Genomic DNA, 24,111 nt, shown 5'->3' with positions numbered 1-24,111 from the left:
AGTCTCAGGTATGTTCTTTTAAGCATTCTCTGTTTAAAAACATATTTTGAAGTTTTGGGGGTAGTGTTGGTTTTTTGCAGATTAGGTTAATGGGAGCAAAATGTTATAACTAAGATGGAGGATGTTATTTATTTTTTGTCAAAAACTGGCAGATGCAAAAAAGTATTTTTACTTAAGCTTTAGTGGGTTAATTAAGTAGTTCTGATGAAGGTTTTAAATGAGAATTTTAATAATAGAATCATTAAAATAAATATGCCCTATGTGCAAGAGAATAAGCCATTTAAATTCAGTTCTGTGGAAGAGAAGGGACACTCCATTGCAAAGTAATTTTGGGCAGCCTAACACAAAGTTCTGCAACTTATCAAGTGCTAGGACCACGCATTCGATTGTCGTTTGGAGGGCAAGGATCATGAGTTGTGTGGCCTACAGGTGATAAGGCACCATGTTAAACGCCTTGTCGTGGTATAAGTGCAAAGGTACAGGTGTCTTTGGCTAAACTGCTTAACCAGAATTCTTTTACCTTTATTGCTGTGTATTTGGACCAATTATCATACTTACCTTTGACTTGGAGGATTTTAAGATGTCAGCAAAGCATCCACATTAATATAATTATTGGCATTTGTTTACCCTTTTTGTAGTTTTAGGAAGTTCTTTATGGGCGTCATCTCACTTCATCCTCATAGGCTATGAAATCAGAATTCCCATTTTACCAATGAGAAAAATTTCAAGATCAGATCACACATAGCTAGTAAGTAACCACGCTGGGACTCAAGATTTCAAAGAGCGCATCCAGTGATATTTTGACAACAGCAGACTGGTGATAAATACATTAAAAAAAAAAACAAGGGCTTCTTACAGTTCTCCAGCCAGGGCTAGGCTTGCATCTTATTATTTATTTCATATCTATATACATGTACTCATGCATTCTAGGATTCTAATGGTAATGTTTTGAATAACCTTACTGCATATGCATGCCACAATTAAAATGGTTTATTATCTAATCTCTGTAATTTATGCCCATAAACAAGGAGATACACTGGTCCCCAGATAATTATTCTAGTCCCTGTGGAACAAAATTAAATATTTCTTCCAAACCTCACCAATTAATCTTTTGTCCTCATTCGATAATCTGTTGTTTCTATATAACTTTATGCTTGGATTACAATTTAACTTTCTAAGCACTGTACCAGAAATTAGATAGATAAATCTCATAAACGCTATGCCTTTAGTTTGTTTCAAAATTTGAGGTCTATATAGCAGCTAAATTTGTCCAAGATCAACCTGTTAGCACTTAGGAGGATTTTTTTTTTTTCTTCTGATATCCAGTGAGTTATAGGCACCTTTTTTCCCTTTTGGTATGGTTCTTTCCCATTTTGTTATAATTTATTTGGCCTTTTTAAGGTAGGAGTTTTGGGCAAAATATGAAAAATAATGACTCCTATTAGCTAAAAGTTCCAAACCAAAGGCTAGATAGACCTGCAATTAAATTCCTTTTCTACCATTTCCTAGCTGTGTGACCTCTGGTAAGCTACTTAATTTCTCTAAGACATTGTGTTCTCATCTGCAAAATGGGGATAATTATGGCATCTAATAGATCTCCTCGAGATCGAGTAAGGATTAAGTGAGATGTTCTCTTCATGCAGCGCCTCACCCATAAAAATAGAGGACATAAAACAAAAGATGAGCTTGAAGCCTGTAGCTGTCAGGAGTAGGGTGGTCTCAGCAGCCTATGGCATTTGTGGAGGGTAGACTCAGTCAATACATGGGTGGGTGCTCACAGTGGAGGTGGGGACTGGGTAGCATCAAGCTCAGCATAACCTGACCTCTTCTGATGAGCAGTTCCTTTTCATTCATTCGTTCATTTTTAAAAATACTCCTCTCCTGGGTCACTCCTTATCCCACTTCTTTTCCATTCTTTTTAAGTTTTATGTCACCCAGCTGGAAACCTTGGTGGTATAGTGGTTAAGTGCTACAGCTGCTAACCAAAAGGTCAGGAGTTCAAATCTACCAGGCGCTCGCTCCTTGGAAACTCTATGGGGTAGTTCTACTCTGTCCTATAGGGTTGCTATGAGTTGGAATGGACTCGATGACAATGGGTTTGGTTTTGGGTCACCCAGCTATTGATTACCTTAAAGCAAATGAAATTGAAGTTGAATGAGCCTTTTTAAGAGAACTTTTCTCTCTCTTTTGCGCTTTCTCTCTCTTTTTTAATCCCTAGGGATAAAAATAAGTCTTCCTGAAACAAGTAAACATTTGTATGATATTTTAAAATGCTTTTCAGTGCTCCATGGCTCCTGTAGGCTAGAGGGGATAATTTTCCATTCCTCTCTTTGCCAGCTGGTTTAGATTTGCACCCTTTCTACCTCATCCCTCAGTGCCACGGTCCTTCACAAAAACAAAATGCCATCTCAGAGTGTGTTGCCCTAATGGAGAAGCTTTGATGGCAAGGCCTGTTGGATGCAGCTAGCTGCGCGACTGATTTTTTAAATTAAATAAATATCCTGTGTGCTATAATGTTTAAATCTCTTATCTTCACATACAGCACAAATCTCAAAGAGTCATTTCTGTTTCAGGCTCTGCTTGAATTTCTCCAAAGAGTAATAGACAATAAAGAGAAAAATAAAATGACGGTCATGAATGTAGCAATGGTCATGGCCCCCAATCTCTTTATGTGTCATGCATTCGGTTTGAAGTCCAGCGAACAGCGAGAATTTGTAATGGCAGCTGGGACAGCTAATATCATGCATTTATTGATTAAGTATCAGAAACTTCTGTGGACAGTAAGTATCTATTTTTAAGTTCTGTTAATGACGATATAATTTCCTAGCATAATTGTCTATAGCAATTTTAAACTTAATTTTATAAAACTGGTATAAAAATTCTATGTGGTTTTTTTCCTGAATGGTTTAAAAAAGCACATCACATTTTTGTTATTGGCTTTATACAATTATGCTTAAAACTTGTGAGTGAAGAAAATAGTAAAGGCATTTTATTCACGTACATAAGGAGGCTTTGAATTGTTATTTTAAAATCATGAAATTATATTAAACAAGCAAGCTTTGCAAAAATTAGTACTTGTTTGCTTCTGTACATTTTCCTTTCTCCTGATATTTAAACCTGTAGTCTTTTTAAAAGCTCATACTATCTTGGGATCAGATCATTCAGAGTTATTTTTCCTAGAGCCTTTATTTAAAGGGATATGTACATTTTGCATCCTACTTGCTGGGAACGTCTTGAAAATGATTTCCCCGTTTTAGCCTTATTTTGAGCTCGAGTTTTGACACATAATCAGTGGCCTGCTTCTTGGCACGATAACAAGATGGTGGATGAGAGCTCAGTTGATGAAAGTCTCATTATCCAGTGAAATTTATAATTTTTGAAAGAAGCATTTTATAGGCATTTAGAAAAATGAACTAAAGACATTCCAAGTAGAATATACTAGTGAATATCACAGTCTTTTATTTGAGGAAGCCCCGATATAATTCGTTGAAAAGACAGAATGATGATAATCTGATTTTAAAGTCTTTTATTTTTCTATTCTCTATGAAAAGCAAGTGACACAAGTGATTTCTAATGTGTGTGTGTGTGTATGTGTGTGTTTTAAATTAATGTGAGTTTATTAAATCTCAATTTTTAAAATGCCAGTATTATTTTATGGTTTCATTATAGGAGCTTTAAAATATTTTATTTTTGCTCATGTAATTTCTGAGATTTTTTTTTTCCTGGTTTATTGCTCAATACTTGTCAACGTTTGTTTATTGGTGAATTTTTCTTTCTCTTTTTGACAGTAGAGGATAGCTAGTTATTGGAAAGAGAACTCTAGGCTAGTCAGAGGGACTGTGGATAGGTGGCTGCTAAAGGGAAGAACCATTTACTGCCACTCAGGCAGTCTCTGCTTCTTGGCTTACATGGCATGGAAGAATGGCCACTCTGTCCCTGAACTTCGAAAAGTCTCTTTTGGAACCCTACACGATGGGTAGTAAATTGCATCACCTGGATGCCCTGTACACATAGTCAGTGAATAATATGATACATTCTCTCTTCACAGTTTTAATGAATAGTGGATGTAAAACAACACGGTCTTATCAAATAGACAAAACTTTTACTCCTCCCGAAATTTAAGAAACCAAAATAATTATTTCTGTAGTTTAAAATGGTGCCTTTTCATTTTCTTCCCCAAACTTAATTTCATTTCCTCTTAGATTCCCAAGTTTATTGTAAACCAAGTGAGGAAACAAAACACCGAAAATCATAAAAAGGATAAAAAAGCCATGAAGAAATTGCTGAAGAAAATGGCTTATGACCGAGAAAAATATGAAAAGCAAGAGAAGAACCCAAATGATGTAAGAAAAACTTAATGATGTGTATTTATATAGATTTCAGTATTGTTTATAATACCCTCTTTTCCCCCCAAAAAGAATTTTATGTGTTCCGAGTATGGCTTGGCTTTCTACGCACTTACTAGGCCCTGGTACTGTTCATAGGTAAAGGCATCAGCAGTAATAATTACACTCCTGCCCTAGTAATGGTCAGGATTGCCAGTTGGTCAGGTATTGGTGACTCAGGGTGTCAGCTGATAATGGGAAACAATGGAAGATAATGAGACAGGCATGTCTGAAAACACACACAGACACACACACACAAAGGACTCCCATGGAGACTCCAGTTGCCCACCAAATGTGTAGTGTGGAAAGAACGCCCTGGGTGAACCACTGTGAACCATTGATCTTTTTTTGTTTTTTCCAATTTTCTCTTTTGTAAAATGGGGGGAGGGGACAGAGTGGGACAAAAACTAAATAACTCAGATAAACAAATAGGCAAGTGTTTTTGTTGCTCCTAGGATAATTCCTGGACTTCCATGCGTACTTAAAAATTCTTAATTTGATCAGAGGAAGAATTTGGAAAGAGTTCTCTTGGAAAGAAGACAAATGTTTCAATAAAGAAATACCTAAATATCAGTATTTACAAACTGCTCTAAAAGTATGCTAAGAAAAACAGTGAAATATGCATGAAACACATTTATGAAGTGAGCTGTTACCAAAGCCGTCACTTCAGATCCTGAAATGAAAGCCTTTCTATTGTTCTGTTTACGGAGAATACCCTACCACCGCCACCGGTAACACCACTTTGAGGTTGTTCAGTTACATGCTGACATCTTGTGGAATGTTGTGGAGATGCAGTTATCAGCCTTTGAATTTTCTCTCTGGCCAGCCTACCCCCGCCCCCCCCCCCCCCCAAAAAAAACCAAACCCACTGCCATCCAGTGGATTCCGATTCACAGCAGCCCTGTAGGACAGAATAGAACTGCCCCTTGGAATTTCCAAAGATCGCCTGGCGGATTTGAAATGCTGACATTTTGGTTAGCGGCCTTAGCACTTAACCACTACACCACCAGGGGTTTCCAGGGTCGGCTTAAGGACCTAGTAATTATAAAAAATTATTTTTCCTGAATTAAGGTGGAAATAGCTCTCACTTTTACAAAATAACACTTTCGTGGGTTTGTAAATTTTTTTTAATCAATTTTTAAGTATCTTTAAAAATGTGTAGTATATTAAATGGAAATAATAAATATTTATTTTTTTGAAAAAATGATATAATCATACATTTAGAAAGGATTTTTGAGATATAATAATTCGCTTAAGTTTAGAATGCTCCATTGTCCCGTAAACATTGTAGATATGTAGATATCTTCTTGCTTTATAGCCCTGCTTATTCATATTAACTTAGGTGACTTTATAGCCTTGTCTTTTCATATAAGGCAGTTATAATGTGATGCTCTTAGGCATAGTGTCTACTTAAGGAAACAAAATTGTGGCATACATTTTATATATCCTTAGACTAAAAAATTTAAAGGTTATCTTTTTGGAGATAGAATATTAAATAATTTTGTCATTATAGAAAAATAGCATTAACTTGGATCTCTTTACACTTTGGGTTACTTAGACATAAGTTGGTCTAAGCATCGTCTCTGTACTGCTTAAAAGCTATAGTGTCATTTTAGGAGTTTGGAATTTAAATCTGGGTAGCAATCTTGGTTTTATTATTTATTAGCCCTTGTTTAGTCTCTCTGAGTTTTAGTTTTCTCTAGTGAAATTCAGTTATTCATTTAACAAAATGCTACTAAGTGCTGCCTTGGTGCTTAGCACACATTCTATGTTGGTATTCAAAGGGAGATGAAGCAGGGAACTCATCCCCAGGGAGAAAGGAGGGCAAGGAAAGAGGTTTAACTCAGAGACGCTGAAAATGTCCCGATGGAAGCGTGAACCAGGGTATCCTGGGGGCACAAAAGAGGGAGTAAATGATGAATTATGGACACTAGAGAGGCTTCACTGGGACACTCTTGAGCTGAGCTGTGAAAAACAAGTCAGTGCTATTCAGGCAGTGAGGAAGAGAAGGCCTAGCCAGCAGAGGAAGCTATGTGACTGAATGGTCCCCTGCAGGGAGCCATGGCCCACGGTGGAGGTTTGTCTGACCTATAATTTTGGTTTAAAATATTTGATCAATGGACAGAATTAAAAAAATAATAATAATGTAAAAGTCTAGATTTCCATCTTAACTTGGCAAATTTGATAATGGGGTTGGGGGTGGTAGAGGTATTGTTAGTTTCCTGCAGGGTCATAATTGACTGGACCTAAGTAGCAGCTGTTACCTTTGGATGGCTTATGGACAACCTATTTTGCTGTATGCCCTCCCCTGCTTCATCCTACTTCATTGGTTTATGTTTCCTGACTCTCCCCCTGAATAATTTCAATATGCAACCCACTAAGGCATGCATGCAACTTCCTGCGATATTTTATTCATTTGTTCAACAACCATTTGATGTGTGTCTACTATGTCTCAGGCATTGTTCTAGGCACTTGAGATCCATTATTGGACAAAACAGACAAAGATCACTGCCCTTGTAGAGCTTAAATTCTATAAACGAAAATAAATACAATAAATAAATTATATAGTATGTTAGAATGTGATAATTGCTGTAGAAACTATAAAAATAGTACAGCAGGAAAAGGGAAATTGGGTGGAGGAGCCTATTAAATATTAAATTGGGTGGTTTGGTTAAGGAGGTCAGGGAGTTGAGCTGTGTGGATATCTGAGGAAGCACATTCCAGGTTGAGGGAATAGTCTCTGTAGAAGCCTTAAGGCAGGTACTTGCTTGCGGTATTTGAGGACTAGCACGGAGTGAATGTGGCTGGAGTTGAGGGATCAAGGGGGGGTGGTAGTATGAAGTAAGGTCATTAGGTCGATAAGACTAGATTACATAGGATCTTGTAGACCATCATTAGGAATTTGGTGATAAGGGGTCATTGCAAGGTTTTCAGAAAAGATATGACAATCTATGCTATGTTTTGAAGTGATCCTGCAGGCTGTAGTGTTGCAAACAGAGTGTAGGGGAGTAAAGATAGAAATGAGGACATTAGGGTCGCTGTGAATTGGAATCGACTCTATGGCATCCAGTTTGTCATAACCTAGGCAAGGGATGATGGTGACTCAGACCGGAGTGTTAGCTTTGCAGGTGAAATGGTTGAATTCTGGACATTTTTTGAAGTTAGAACCATCAAAGTTTCTTGAAGAAAATGATGTGAGTTTCAAGAGAAAGAGAGAAGTCAAGGATGACTCAAAGGTTTTTGGCTTCAGAAACTGGAAGTATGAAATTGAGACTAAGATAGAAAAGATTGCCATTTCCATTTGGGGCTTGCTGAATGTGAGATGTCTACTAGACATCTTGGTGACAGTGTTTGAAGGTGTTTGGATGGCAAATCAGTTCATCCTGACTGGCCCACAGTATGGAGGGACAGGGGAGGAGGGAAGGCAGGAACAGGAAATCAAGGAAAAGTGAGGTTTCCATCCTGTAGATGACAGGGAGCTACTGAAAGATTGTGACCTCAGGAGTTACACAATCAAATTTGCATTTCACAACAGTCCTTGTGATGGCAGGCCGAAGGAAAGATTGGAAGAGTGTAGAATAGAAGGTTAATGTATGAGACTTTGGCTAATTTCATATATTGCTATACTGCCCTCCTGGAGAGCAGTTGGCATGTGGCAGAGCCCTTTAAGTCTTGCTACTCCTGGACTCAGAAATTCCTTCAAAGGGGGCATGTAAATATTTACACTTAAATTCCTTGTCATTTTGTTTATACTGGCCCAAATTAGAAATAATCAAAAAGAATAAAAAAAAAAAATAGTGGCAGTTAATTAAATATGTCATGGCATATCCGTATAATGAAATACCATGAAAATGTAGAAGTTTATAAATTGACACCAAAAGATATTGATATGTTACTATATGAAAAAAAGAAAAAAAAGGTAGAAATCAGTGAATAGTATATTCCTGTATTTTTTAAGGGGTAATAATAACTTTTATTTTTTGAACGCTTACCAGAGGTCAGGCATGATACTTAACGTGTTGCAAACACTATCTCATTTTACAGTCATAGTTGTTCTAGTTGGAGTGTATTATTGTCTCAGTTTTTTACAGGTGAGGAAAGTGAGGTTCAGCAATCTGAAATGACTTAAGGTTATTTAGGTGGGAAATGGTGGAGGTGGAATTTGAATCCAAATCTAAAAATAAAATGAAACAGTTGCCTTTTAGTTGATTCCAGCTCATGCAAACCCATGTGTGTCAGAGTAGAACAGTGCTCCGAAGAGTTTTCAATGGCTGATTTTTTGGAAGTAGATCACCAGGCCTTTCTTCCAAGGTGCCTGTGGTAGGACACAAACCTCCAGTCTTTCAGTTATCAGCCAAGTGAGTTAACCATTTGTGCCTCCACCATTATCCTCTATTTCTCCATAGAACATGGAAAAACTCTTAAGATGTATATATATGAAAATACCAGGCTTACGGATGGTAATACGATGAACATGTATTCCTGCCATTATAAAATTCGTTTAACATAAACCTGTTGCCATCAAGTGTATTCCAACTCATAGCAACTCTATAGGAGAGAGTAGAACTGCCCCATAGAGTTTTACAGGCTGTAAATCTTATTATAGAAGCAGACTGCCACATCTTCTCTCATGGATCGGATTGTGGGTTCCAACCAATGACCTTTTGGTTAGCCCCCAGAGTGTTTAACCACTGTGCCGCCAGGGTTCCATTTGTTTCATATATAGCTAGACCCAGCAGTGGGGATGGAAAAGGAGTTTTGAATATGAGATAGGAGAACCCATAAAATGTGGAACTGACTGGATGTGGGGAGCAAGGGAAAAGAAGGACTCTGGAATAATGGGCAGAATTCTGCCTTGGTTGCTTCATCATCAAGATAATAAAGCATGAAAAAAATGAAACAGACTTGAAAGAAAAGATGAGAGAGTTAGCTTTTGACATTTTGGGTTGACATGCCTGTGTGAATGTTGGGTACGTGGGCCTGAAACTCAGGGTGTGGCCAGGGCTGGGGGTATGCATTTGGGATCAGCACAGAGATCATGGCTGAAGCCACACAATGTTTCAGATTACACATGATGGCTGTGTGGGTAACAAAATGAAAACGTAAAAGACAAATCTCGGAGGGCACTAATATTTAAGTAATGGGCAATGGAAGAGGACCTGGTAAAAACCACGAAATAATAATAGCTAGTAAGAATGTAGTATGTTGAAAACCCAGGAAGAAATAACTTTCCTAAAAAAAAAAAAAAAACTTCTTCAGTAATATCAAATGCTAAAGAGAGGTTGAGTAAGACTACTATTAGATAAAGGTTCACTGAATTTTATACTTAGAAGGATACATGTAATGTTCTCCAAAACACTTTCAGTGAGGCTTGATAAAAGAAATCAGATTTTTGGGGACTGAATAGTGAAAGCAGAGATTGTAGTCGTGAAAATTTATTAAGGTAATATTTCCCAAAGTATTTTGTGTGCTATTAATGTTAACTATATAATTGGGCAGGAGCTCTTGTGGTCCAGTGGTTAAAGTGCTTGGCTGCTAACCTAAAGTTCTATGGTCCAGATCCACTAGCCACTCTGGGAGAGAAAGATGTGGCTGTCTGCTTCTGTGAAGCATTTATTTACAGCCTTGGAAACCCTATGGGTCAGTTCTACTCTGTCCTATAGGGTCACTATGAGTCAGAATCGACTTGATAGTAGTGGGTTTGGTTTTGGTTTGTGTAATCGGGCATGCAGATTATTAAGACATGCTTGACTAGCTAAATTAATAGTTTAGGTTGTAAGGGACATATTCAATCTCCCTAATAAGACAAATGTTTTTAATGACCACAGCCTGTTGTTTGGTCCAAATGTGGAGGTACTTAAATACTAATGAGGCTTACCTGTTAATTACAGCAGGAAGAGACACTTGGTGAAAAATAACAAAATTGTAGATCATTAAAAATAGCTATTTTATGATAGCCTTTAACTTGTAATCTATCTCTCCCTCTTTCACACACACACACATACACACACACATACACACCAGAAGTCAGGTGGCTTGAAAGCAGATCTGCCATTAATGAATGTGACAAGTTGTTGCGTCTTTCTGGACCTCAGTTTCCTCGTAAAATGAGTAGGTAAGGCTAGATTAATACTACTTAATCATGAGTATGCAGTAGAGGATCTGTAGTATTATTCAAAAAAGAAAAAAAATACATGACTGGGCCACTCCCTGGATTCACTGAAGCAGAATCTCCCAGGATAGGTCTGGACCTATGCCTTTTATAAAAACTGTAAGAGTGATTTTTTTTTTTTTTTTTTCCTGTTTGGTAGGTCTGTATAATGTGTGTATACACACACACACACATTTAATTTTATTATAGAATTTTTCTAACATGCACAAAAATAAAATAGTATATGAACCCCCATATACCTATCGCCACTAAAACGTTCTTTTTGGATCTTGTTTCTTCTTCTACTCACCCCCATGTTTTTTTCTTTTCATATTTTTGAGCAACCACAGATATCCTATCATTTTACCCATTAAAGCACACAGGCACAGTTGCCATCAAGTCGATTCCGACTCACAATGACCCTATGCTATGTGTTTTAGAGTAAAACTGCACATGGGGTTTTCAGTGGCTATGACCTTTTGGAAGTAGATTGCCAAGGCTTTCTTTTAAGGTGGCTCTAGGTTAATTTGAATTGTTAATCTTTTGGTTGGTAGCGGAGCACACAACTGTTTGTGCCACTCAGGGCACTAAATACCTCAGATTACATCTCTTATTATTTAAGGTCTAGAGATGGCTTTGAAGAGCATCTGGTTATGAATTGCTGAATCGTTCCAGCCTTCAGGATCCATTGTAGATGTAGATTTATATGATTTTTCTCCTTGTGTCATCCAGACTCACCTCTCAGTGAAAGAAAGCTTGTGCATTTCTGAGAGACTGTGTGCACAGGGTGTGGGCTCTGTGAGATTCTGTGAAATATGCCAAGCTGATAGCCCATCTCATCTCATGAGTAGAGGGAACAGAAGCTCTCTCTCATATGATTGACTTCATGGTTAACTCAAGAGGATCTAGTGTCACACCCTTAATGTACAGATGAGAAACTCAAGTTTTAGAGCACTTACACGACTTGGCAAAAGTTCCAAAATGATCTTGTAACATTTTAAGATACCTCTTGGTGCCATAGGAGTCCTGGTGGCGCAGTGGATAAGCGTTCAGCTGCTGAGAGGGCAGAGGTTTGAACCCACCAGCCGCCCTATGGGAGAAAGACGTGACAGTCTGCTTCTGTAAAGATTACAGCCTTGGAAACCCTATGATACTGTTCTACTCTGTCCTGTAGAGTCACTATGAGACGGAATTGACTTGATGGCAATGGGTTTGGTTGTTTGGGGGTTGGTGCTACTGTAAGAACCCTGGAGTTGTCAGCAGTGCGTGTAGGCTCTGGTGGTTTGTAGCTGGGATTGTCTTTAGTCACAACTCTATTTAGAATTATATTGCTGGTTTCATTTAACAGCTCTGACCCTGGAGCATCATTGCAGGTATTGTTTCAACCATCTGCTCCAGGACAAGGAGCAGTGTCTGGATTTAATTGGGAGCCCCATGTGGAAAATCAAATTACAATATCAAGCGTAAAACCCTGTTTCTTTTAAAGACATTCTCTGATTTTTTTATGGTGCATAAAATGATGCAATATTAAAGAAAAAAATCAGAACTTCACTGTAAATTAAATGTCTATTAACTATGGAAATAATTTAAGGTGCTTCTTTCAAATTCTCTGAATCTGTGAACTGGGTAATAGTTTAAGGCATTTGGATAACAAAGGCCCAGTTATAGTCAGAACATAGACAGTTCCAGATATTGGAGAATTCCTTCTATATGTCCACCTTCCAGGATTTTTGGCTCAGACTAGGGTGATGAATATGCCATTTTAGTTTAAGATACCTTGCTAAAATGTCCTTGTTTAATTGCAAAATATATCTTATATCTGGGCTTCTTTTTTGAAAGCCGTATTTCCAATTTGCCCTTTTGGCCATAAAAAAGTTTTTCTGTAGTATTAAAGACCCCAGTTTTACATTTAAATTAGCTTTTAATGAAAAACTAGAATAAAGTAGTCTGTATCTTCTAAAGGTCTAATGAGGATTTAAATTTCTCATCTCCAGAGTGTAAAAATATGAGCAATGCGGTGTTTTATCTGCACCTTATAAAGAAGACTAAAATCCCTGTTTATTTAAATGAAAAATGAGAAATAAAATCAGATTTAAAAAAATATTGCTTTAATTCAATATATAAAGCATGGGAAGACCATATGAGATAGTTTTCTGTTATAGTAGTCTTTGCATGGATAAGAAATTGTAACATTTTTTAAGTTGTAAACCCCTTTGTGACTAAAGATTAATGGTGTGTTAGTTAACTACTGCTCTTCTCTAACCCTGCTGCACATTGTATGGCTTCATTTCACAAGCACAGCAAAAAAAAAAAAAAGAATATAGGGAACAAAGTCACAGCTGTTAGATAACAAAATGAGAAATAGAAAGTTTATAAAGATTATACTTTGTATTATTCACTTATTATTATGGCTTAAGTTGAGAACAGACTGGCTTAATGATCAGACATGTTGTATCTTTTGAAAGCTTAGCAGATCAGTGCAGTTAGTATCCTAATAGCTTTAGTATTTGATACAGCATGATTTTGAAGCTTAGTGGTGGTTGTCATACACCATTTAAACAAGAACTTTGGAATCGCTTATTGTTTACTATCCTTATGGAAGTATCATTTGGCCACCTTGTCAAGATACCCAGCAGAAACTTTCCATAAACAACTTCTGAACTCTTGGTCTTTAACAATTACATCTACTGGTTAAGCTAATTTTTTTCTACAAAGGAAAAGAGTGTGGTAGATTCATGTGGAGTTAGACTGTCAATCTGTATGTTGTTGTGAGAATTCAGACGTGTTGATTAACCCAGAAATAAATAGGCTAGGAATTGTTCCTGTCCTGTGAACACACATCCAGGCACACACATCCACTAGAATACAAGTTCCCAAGTTGTCAGGGGATGTGGTGAGTCAGCCTGGTGTTCATCTAGGAAGATGCCATGTGGAAGTTGTTGACCTAATTAAAGGCTTTTCAAGGACATTAATATTCCATTTCTATGTGAAATGAGTCAAGGCTTTCACACTTTGTAGCTTGGGTAGGGTTAAAGCTGAGTCAGAGCTGGCCCAGCCTCATCCCCTGCTCTTTGAGGGAAAGGGATGAGGGTACTGTTTAACCTCACAGCCATAAAGAAGCTGTGGGAAAATACTCATGTTACTCCTCTTATGTTGGCAAAAGCCAGCCCCTGGGCCCCACAATATGGCAGTTATCTGACCTTTCACACATACATGCATAAGAACTCTAAATGCTCTCAGAAGCTTATATTTAGAACTCTTTTCTTTCAAGCTCTGTCAGAAAGACCCTGAATAGTGCTGTCCCCACTGAACTCAACGCCGTGTGTTATGAGGAACATGGCTGTACTTTCTATATTTACGATCCTGTGCTGATCTACAAAGCGGAGGCCTGTGGCCATATTATTTGAGGCCTTCAGCTGTTCATGAGATGTTGGGGGGTGGGGAGTGGGATGGTGGAAATGGCTGTATCTTTAAGCAGGTGCACGCTCATGTTGGTAAACCTGACTTTTCTCCTTGGCTCACTGCAGTAGTAAATGACTGCACTATCTCTTCTAGCATCTTTTCTTCCTTTCCTCCACTCTCTTTCCCTTCCTGTTTCTTGTCATTAATAGAGGGAATACCATGTGATTGAAGCAACTTAACTTTTTTTTCTTTTAATCAGTGTTCTTAGATGATACTTTTTTGCCTTTAAGCAAATAAACATTGGTATATTATATATACTTTTAGTCTAGAAAAAATTTATTAGCCTTAGCATACAATTTTTAGTGAGAAATATTTTTGAGTGGTTCATTTAATCAATAAACATCAATGGGTGGCTACAGATAATAATTTGACAGATGTAACTAGCATACAAGTATGGTTATCATATGTTAGGATACTTCTCATAAAGAGGCTCAGAAGTTTATGAAAGTCAGTAGAAGGAGGAAATTCCGTTTAACACTGGGGATCATGGAAGGTTTCGTGGAGTTTGAGGTATTTGACATGGACCTTAGAGAATGGGCAGCAGGAGGATATTTCAGATGGGGAGAAGAACGTATACAAATATAGGAAAACATGGAGTGGTTTTAGGAAATTATGACTCCTTTTTTTTTTTTTTTTTTGCCCAAACAGTAGAATGTGTCACAAGGAACAGTGGGATAAAAAGGCAGAAAACAGACTATAGCTGGCATATCCCTGAACTCTTCATGATAACATATTATTTTTCTGTATCATTTTGGTTTTATAACTCAAATTTATTGTGTACCTTCTATATAAAACTTAACCATAGCATCTTACCTCATTTTTAAATGTCAGCGTAGATTTGCCTGTCTTTTTTGATATTCTGGGACTAGTTAAAACATAATTATGGGAACAATTTCTGTCACTATTACTTTCATCAGAAAATACCTATGTGTAAGTGTGTTTGGCACTCTGACTTGACCAGGTTTTTCTAACTTTAACACCAGCATAAAGTATATGGTTCTCTGAAAACCCCAGCCTGCCATTCAGGGCCCTCCACAATATAATAATAATAACAACTAAAAGAATACAAAACACCAATATCCATTGTCTTTCCTGAGTGGATAAGATGGGTTGGTGGGCATTATGCATACAAACTCAATTCTTTGAGCATTGCTGTCGTGGACTGAATTGTGTCCCCCAAAAAAGTATCAACTTGGTTAGGCCGTGATTCCCAGTATTGTGTGGTTGTCCTTCATTCTGTGATTGTAATTTTATGTTAAAGAGGAATAGGGTGGGATTGTAACACCCTTACTAGGTCACATCCCTGATGCAATGTAAAGGGAGTTTCCCTGGAGTGTGGCCTGCACCACCTTTTATCTTACAAGAGATAAAAGGAAAGGGAAGCAAACAGAGAGTGGGGACCTCATACCACCAAGAAAGCAGCACCAGGAGCAGAGCACATCCTTTGGACCTGGGGTTCCTGCATGGAGAAGCTCCTAGTCCAGGGGAAGATGGATGATAAGGACCTTTCTCCACAGTGGACAGAGAGAGAAAGCCTTCCCTTGGAGCTAACACCCTGAATTTGGACTTTTAGCCTACTAGACTGTGAGAAAATAAATTTCTCTCTGTTAAAGCCATCCACTTGTGGTATTCCTGTTATAGCAGCACTAGGTGACTAAGACAATTTCTATTACAGTTTTTACTCTGACATTTGTCTGTGCTGCTTTATTGTTTTCCACTTCCTGTGAGGAAACAGGTGAGGCCAGGTCAGCAGGTAGAATAACCACAGCAAGATATAAGCTAGAGATTAAATCCAAGGGTTAAGTTCCTGTAGCATAGTCCCTCAGTTACAAGATATGCCATTGATTTAATAATTGCTTTGAAAGGAAAAAGGTAACAGTACTACCACATGAAATGCACATCTTTTGTAAGAAGCAACAGTGTTGCAAATGAAATTAAAGTCTGTTACAGAATCAAGACCCTAGAGGCAAGGTCAAGTTCAGAGACTAGACTAAGGTATTAGGCCAAATCACGTGGCCCAGAAAGTAGAAGTCACAAAGCCAAGCCAAGGGCCCAGACTGGACAGTAGAGATGAGGCAGGACTTGAAGAGGCTGGGCACAGATTGGAATCAGGATTAAGTTTAACCTAATGCACCCAGAAAGAGAGGTTAGAACACTAAAAAGGCAGTCCTTCATCCAGCAGAATCAGGAGTGTTAAGGGCTGGAGATCCTTTTATCTGTCTGTGGGTAAGTACGCAGCGTGGCTCTTCACTGAATGGGCAGGTGAGGACTAGCAGGTGAGGGCCACGCCTGGTCCATGGCTGAATTTCTGATTGGTGGTGGGCCTCCCGGGGTCTCCTGGCAGGTGTGACAGGCATTTGTAGTTCATCGAGGAGAAAGCCATGGTCTCACATAACCTCTTGCTCCCTGTACAGCCTTACACAGTGTAGCTTCTTTTCTTTCCCCTTCCACACTTAATCTCAGATATTACTGAAAAGGAATTTTAAACCTTTTGAGAGCACATATGTTTCTTTGCAGCCTGATTCTAAAGTCGTGTTATTTTTGTTGAACTTTGAAAGAAACCAGATTAGCTTTCCAAGGTGGTCACTTAGTGAGTGTGAGCTTCAGTGGAGGCTGGGAGGGGGCGCTGAGCAGGCAGACCATCTTTTTCTTGGTGGAGATGGAGGGAGGTGGGCATTGAGTGTGCTGTCCGGGTCCCCTTTATATCCAGAAGCAGATGATAAGGGCTCCGGTCACCTCGGTGTCGTGTGGTCAGAAGCTTCCCAGTCCAGTGGTTGTATCTTCAAGTGCAGGGACAAGGGACCAAAACAACAAAAAAAGAAGATATTAAATTAATGATATCCACCAGCCGCTCCTTGGAAACCCTGTGTGGCAGTTCTACTCCGTCCTATAGGGTCGCTATGAGTCAGCATCGATTCCACCTTGACAGGTGTGGGTGATGTATCTGTGCTTTATGTAAAACCAAAAAACTCATTGCCATCAAGTCGATTCACACTCAGAAAAAAAAAAAAATAATAATAATAATTCAAGACCACTGTGTACATTAAAAAAAAAAAAAAAATCCAAACTCAGTACTCTTGAGTCCATTTCAACTCATAGTGACCCCATAGGTTTTCCAGGGCTGTAACCTCTAGGTAAGCAGGCTGCCACATTTTCCTCCTGCAGAGCTGCTGGTGGTTTTGAAACCCTGACTTTTTGGTTAGCAAGCAAGAGCCGTAACCACTGCACCACCAGGTACACATAAGATCTGATATTGTGGGCACAAAAATAATACTGTGAGGTAAAAGACTTGTGTTGTATTTATCTACTAGTTAAGTAGGCCTAGCACAGTGCCTGGTCTGCAGTAATTGCTTTAGACCATTTTGGTTGAATTAAGCAAGGTATTGTCTTTGTAGTGTTTAGAGCATCATCCCTAAACTTCATTTGTGCATGCTGTTTGTTCTAGGGTCTGTTTAAGACATACGCTTATAGATAATAAACTAGCATTTATTTTAGCAGAACTAATATTTCAAATGCTGTAGCTGACATTTTGATATTACTGACCTCAAGATCTTTCATGATATCCCCAAAGCACAGATAAAATGTACTTATCATCCATGGGCAAAGGGCTTAAAATTGGTCAAAAGTGTAAGATCATTAACCAAATGGACAGCAGACACAAAACACATATATTAGAAAAGTGTATTTCATTTTTTAGACTTGCAAGGAATAAAAAATAATTTTTGTGAAATTTTGTGAATATGTGGGAAGATTTTTTAAATGCATACGTTGTGATAGCCCATGAAGCCCCTTCTTTCTGATTCAGTTTCATAAATTGCTGCATGAAGAAGCGCCCTCTAGTAGATAATACTCAGAAATCAGCACTTAATACGGCAGTAATGGTTATGGCTGTCATTCTTTACATCTTTAAAAATAATTAAGCATTACTGCATGGGCATTATAAAGTTCCCCTATCACCATTAAGAGGATATTTGAGGTTTGATGTAATTTAGCAAATTACATTATACAGTAGTTAAGGTTTTTATGTAGTGAAGTAAAAGGCGGAGTAGTTAAGCATACTTACCATATAATGCATTGCACAGAGTTACATGTTCCAGCTGCCGCCAGCTTTGTTCCAGTGTCATTATTGCTTTGCAGGCTGACGTTCCTCAGGGAGTGATTCGAGTGCAAGCTCCCCATCTTTCGAAAGTTTCCATGGCAATACAGCTAACTGAAGAACTAAAAGCCAGTGATGTTCTTGCCAGGTTTCTCAGCCAAGAAAGGTAGAGGCCTGTTTCTGTTTTAATTATTTCATGGTATAAACTCACTTTCTGCCTCCCCCGTGACCCTCCCCCCCACCTTTTTTTAAAGTACGGAATGGTGTGAAGTACTTAAAAAATGTGTCTTCCCAGCAGAAAAAGAAGAACAGACTTAATGAAACCCTTGGAATGAGTTGAGCTTCTTTGATGTAGTTTGTTTTTACGTTGAACCTGTTTCAAGCAGGATGTCTAAGGATTCCTTCACTGGGCCTGCAATGCACTTGGCACATGAGACCACTCAGTATTCTTTCCAGAATATGTTGATTGGAGGTTAATTACTGTTTGTAAGCTGTTAACAAATTACTGATGATGGTACAGTAGGATTCAAACAAACTGATACAAAAACACAACTTTTTCTGTTAAGGATAATGAATAAAAAGTAATGCACACATACACAAAGTAAGAGCAAAATCTAGTAGAAGGTGTAAAGGACTGAGAGAGGACACCAGTCTCTGGGGCACTGAGGTACAAGAGCAGGGCTCACCACCCTCTGTAGAGACAACCAAGACTTTCATCTCTATTCTGGGGCTCATGGAGCCGTGGAGTCCTTTGAAAGCCAGGGGCTTCCTTCTCATGATACTAGAGTGTGTGCTTTCTAGGACATTTTTCAATATCTATTTATGAATTTTAGAGGGTCAAACAAATGTGTTGGGTTTTCAGTTTTTACCCTTTGAATTCTTACTATCAACTAAGGTCATATTTCTTAGTGCTTTCCTCCCCTACCAGCCTCCCCTCACCCCCTGAAATAAACTAGTCTAATTTTTTAAAAAGTCAGTGAAATCAGGGGTATCTTGGTTTATGAATACTCTGTTTTGGCCTTCCGTTGAGTTTAGGCCTTCAATAAAGTTTTCTGCTGAAACCTGTCTAATTTTAAAACAGTACCACAAGTATTGAATCTGTGCCTGTTTAAAGCCCTCTGCTAGGTGTTGGAATGGATATAAAAATTAATTTTAAAGTATCTTCCCTCAGGGTTTATAAATTCAGAGATGAGATGAATCTGTGCTGTTAACAGATGGTGGTGAAATGAAAGAGAAGCTGATTGGTAATATCGGGGCTTCTAGTGAGCTGTGATAAGTGCCCCTCTCCATAACCTCTGAAGTCAGCACCGTTAAAATGTCTGCTTTGCCGATAAGAAAACTGAGACTTCACAAGGTCACACATTTCAGAGATGGTGGGGCGGGATTCTAAATCTTTGGTTTCTGTTTCCAAAAGCAGCCCCTCCACACTGGCTAAAGGGTATAGAGATCATCACAAATCTGGGAGCCATTGCTATAGCCTAAGAGTAGATGGATGGAATTTCTCAGGATTAAGTCCTGGGAGCAGTTGGAATTTCTCAGGATTAAGCTCTGGGAGTAGTTGGAATTTCTCGGATGTCTTTGCACTTGAAATGTCTCTCTGGTTAAACAAAGTCAGTCCATTTCCTCTCTATTCTTTGCCTCGACTTAGTAGATACCAACTCTATGCCATTCTTCCCTCCAGGGATGAGCGTGTACCTAAGGTCTGGCCCGTTTCAGTTCTAAGCAGGCTTTTCATGATAGACCCAGATATGTACACAGCATTTACTTTTGTGATCCAGGTGCTCAGGTGAACTCTGTACTTTGGTTTCTCTATGCTGATACTATAAGATGTAACTATGAGGTTGTACAATATATTCATGTAACTTTAATACTTAGGGTATAGCATGATACAGCACCAGTACTTTCCATGTATTTGGATTTCCGTTTACAATGGTGCTTTTATTAAAGCATTTGCTACCCCCTGGAGCTATATCTTCTCCTCTACTTCCTCCCTTTCCCTCATCCTACTCAACCCTAAGCTACCTGCTCTGGTAAATTTCCCCCTCCATTTGCATCTTTTCTTCCCAATCCTCGGCCTTTTTCTTTATGCTTGGGGAGGCTGGAGATACATCATCTGTATTCAAATCCCAGTGCTGCCTTAGTCTAATTTTTATAATCTCTTTAATTCTCAAGTTTTTAATCTGTAAAAGGGAACCATAATAGAACCTACCTTATAGTTTCGTGATAATTAACTAGGAAACAGACTGTGAAGCACTTAGCATCATCTGTCTGGGCCACATAGTAAGTGAAGTCCTCAATAAATGCAAATATATTTTTTTCATCCACCACCTTCTCAAGCTTTTCCCACTTAGATTACACCAGTGGGGAGGCAGTGGGAAACCCTATTTCCCTCCATTCTTTTCCTCCCCAACTTTCTCCAATGAAGCCAATGAATGCATGCATGACGTAAAAAGTAAGTGTACAATAAATTCTACATTCATTCCCCAGTCTCTGGTAAAGTCTTTGATTATGGATTTGTTGATTACTACCATGCAAAGGCTTGTATCTACCAGAAAATTCAGTTTAGCTTTCTTTAAAGTGGAGTAATAACATAGACACTTGAGAAGTAATCTGAGGACAATTCCTGGCTTGATTTTTTTTTTTTTAATCAAGTCTCCCAAAACATCCAACTTTGTTTTCATAGAGACAATGACTTTTTTTATGCTTATGGTTTATTGCGTTATTTCCTCTTTTACAAGTAAAAATAATAATTTTTTTTTTAATTTGAAAAATAAATATAAACTGGTTTGGAATCAAACCGAGTTGACTCTTGGTTAGAATACGACTCAGTAGGTGAGAGCTTACGTGTGAGGTTATGGGTATATATACATATACACAGTCCTAAGTGTCTACTGGGTCAAGGACATCAGAGTGGATAAAGCTGTAGAACCAGATGATCATAAAATTGGATGGATATCGATCAGGAGAGCTTCTACTGTACTGTATTTTTCTTAGCCACTTGAATAAGAGTTGGACCTTGTTTTCTCTTAATTCCAGAGAGCATATGGTCAGGACCTTGTATGAGTGGTTTATGAAACTTTCCATGCATCACAATCTACTACAGAGCGTTTTTAAAGCAAATTCTCATGCTTTATCCTAGACAGATTAAATCAGAATCCCTAAAGCTCTAGATTTGAATTTTTAGCAGGCTTGCCAGGAAATCTTTATACAGAAAGTTTTGAAAGCCACTGAACTCTACTAATTTTTACTGTTTTAACCCAGTTTCTGGAAGAGTTTTTTTTCTGAAGACAGTAAATTTGTAAATACATTTCACTTGTTGCAATCTTCATAATAAGTGTTTACTTCTCTGAGTGTATGCACCTCCCACATTTCAACATCCAACACAAAGAGGGTTATGAACCATGTCTTCCTATTTACATCCATCTGGTACACCATATACACCATTAGAGTTGTCAGCACTGCAAACACATTATAAATACTGACTGAATAAATGCAAGGTGAAAACTAAGGTGGAAACATTTCTTTTTATAGTTTTATGAGGACCCTCTTGGCCTTTATGCAAAGTAGATGATCATATTAATAATTTTAATGGAAAGAAAAATGTTACTTTTCCTTTTAACTTTATAAATTTAGATACTTACTTTTTGCCTTCAGCTCTATGATTCAATTTGCCTTAATTTACAGGTGTGACGTTTTTATTAGTTATTAGGCACATTTAACAGATGGGAAAATACAAATGTGCTGATAATTACAGTGTGTCTAAGTTGTGCATTTTCTATGCAAGTTGGAATTCCCCAAGCACATTAAAGTGATTTACTCAAAAGCTCTGTGATGGTAGAACTAATCTATTTATTTTTGTCCCTAATAGTGGGGTTGCCCAGACTCTCAAGAAAGGGGAAGTTTTTTTGTATGAAATTGGAGGAAATATTGGTAAGCGCAAATTTTTTTCTATTACATTTTGTATGCTGATTTGACATTACCAATGGTTATTATTTATGTCTTTGGAGGAAAAAAGGAAATTAGAAGTAAAACATATAAAAATGTAACAATCTATAGATAGGTGATGAAACTGTAGATTTAATGGTCTGGCCTTTTTCCTCAGGCTCTATTTGAGCTCCCTCTGCACAAATGACTATGTTCAACTTTTGCAAAGGCAAGTTCCCTCTAAAAGGAATTACTTCTCGAATGGTTAATGATGCAAGTTTTTCAAAACTACTTTCTTATACGCTTAAGTCACATCATAATTAAGGAAGTGCTAGAGCTTATTTAAGGCCAAGATAACACTTTTACCGTGATGCAATACTAGATATTTTGTAAAAGCAGAAATTACTTTTGCCTTAAGTTGATTTCCTACTAAATAATGTATATACGTTGGTAACTTAGGAAATACAAATAGAATAAATGAATTAATTTTGACCAGGACTTAACTTTTTTTTTGCCCATGTGAAATTATCATCATAGTGGATCTTAATATCTCTTTTTAAAATTTAAAGTAAACTGGCTTCTCACTCTTTTTTTTTTTTTTTTTTTGGACTCTTGAACATGGTAATGGTGATATTGTCATGAAACAATGTTAAAGTCAAAATAGCGTTGAAAATATTTTAAGATAAGTTTTGTAGAATCCCCCCCCCGACCCCAGGACTTAAAAATGTTAGTAAATATTGAAAGCTGAATACAGGATTGTGAAGGCTCCTTCTTAAAATTCAAATAAACTGTAATGACATGAGTAACCTGAAATTGTTAACTCTATTAGTAAAGATTGTTTAAATATTTATGTATTTTATTTTTCATTTTGCTATTAGATTTTGAGAACTTAGTGTGATTTCTTATTTAGATGGATTCAAAACTGTTGCCATTCTTAATAAAGGTGAATAAACTTTTAAGAAATTGTTGAAAAGCCCATTACCCAAAGTATTTTCTAATTCACTGCCATTGAGTCAATTCTGACTCATCGTGACCCTATAGAACAGAGTAGAACTGTCCCATAGGGTTTCCAAGGCTGCAGTCTTTACAGAAGCAGACTGCCGCATCTTTTTCCCAGGGAGCAGCTAGTGGGTTTGAAACAGTGATCTTTCAGTTAGCAGCTGAGCGCTTTAACCACTGCACCATACACTGCCAGGAGTCCTTAAAGTATTTTCTACTTTATGAATTAATTTTAAACCTGTTCATTTAGAGAAAGACTTCTAAATTGACTTTTCTAATGTTTTGACCAAGTTCTACAGTATTATTACAGGAAATGAGAGAGGATGAGAAGTATTTTGAAGTCTAGGACAGCAGGGATAAACCATTAGGCTTAAGTTTCAAAACCACATTCCAATTTACCCACAATTAAGCTGATAAAATGTCTCTCTAATAGGGGAACGCTGCCTTGATGATGACACTTACATGAAGGACTTATATCAGCTCAACCCAAATGCTGAGTGGGTTATAAAGTCAAAGTCATCATAGAAGACTTAACAAGCTGCCGATAACCACGAGGACTTACTTAATAATACTTGCTGGCTCAAGATTGTAAATAAAAGAAATGGCAGGACTCTTTTATTGTTCAAATGTACCCCACTATTAAAATGTGACACCCAAACCTTAAAAAATGATAGCTTTGTGCTGCTGCCAGAATTGCTGATTTTATTATTATTATTATTAGAACACCAGTATCTCTGGAGTGAGAGGAGAGGGACTCACTTGGCTTTTGGACTATTTACTTGTACTCTGTGAAATGTGCCCAGATGTGACATCGTTTTTTCCTCATTTGAAAATAAACTCTCTTCCCTCTCACTTTTTTTTCAAAATAGCATATTCTGTAATATATGCTGTCTCACTGTCCCTCTTCCTCATCTCTCCATTCCACCAATGAGGTTTGCTTTGACCAAAAAGTCTTCCTCCTAATAACAAATATCAGGTGTGGCAGGCTGTTAAGCCAGCACACCTTAAAGTACACCGAATTCAATAGTATTCCTGTCACTGTAGAATGTTAATGTTCATCTCTTTGAAGTGTTTCTTCAGACAGGAACACCCTC

The 24,111-nt window shown here is 37.8% G+C and overlaps 1 protein-coding gene and 1 non-coding gene across 5 annotated transcripts in view; both read left to right on the top strand.

Moving 5' to 3' along the window:
* Positions 1-24,085, top strand: part of ARHGAP18 (Rho GTPase activating protein 18) — a 155,253-nt gene extending 131,168 nt beyond the window's left edge. For all 4 annotated transcript variants that reach the window (XM_010593409.3, XM_003404023.4, XM_023558010.2 and 1 more), the window contains 5 exons: positions 2,574-2,780; positions 4,203-4,343; positions 18,136-18,260; positions 21,963-22,024; positions 23,451-24,085. In XM_010593409.3, the coding sequence (XP_010591711.2) occupies positions 2,574-2,780; positions 4,203-4,343; positions 18,136-18,260; positions 21,963-22,024; positions 23,451-23,542 (627 nt within the window). In that variant the 3' untranslated portion in view covers positions 23,543-24,085. The remainder of the gene's footprint in view (positions 1-2,573; positions 2,781-4,202; positions 4,344-18,135; positions 18,261-21,962; positions 22,025-23,450) is intronic.
* On the top strand, positions 16,639-16,798 carry LOC111750454 (small nucleolar RNA SNORA57). The gene has a single exon (XR_002785584.1). It is a non-coding gene; the product is annotated as a small nucleolar RNA SNORA57 (small nucleolar RNA).
* Positions 24,086-24,111: the final 26 nt, after the last annotated feature.

Source organism: Loxodonta africana, chromosome 1, assembly GCF_030014295.1.
Source record: "Loxodonta africana isolate mLoxAfr1 chromosome 1, mLoxAfr1.hap2, whole genome shotgun sequence".
Classification (NCBI taxonomy): Eukaryota; Metazoa; Chordata; class Mammalia; order Proboscidea; family Elephantidae; genus Loxodonta; species Loxodonta africana.
This window is presented reverse-complemented; position numbering and strand designations above follow the sequence as displayed.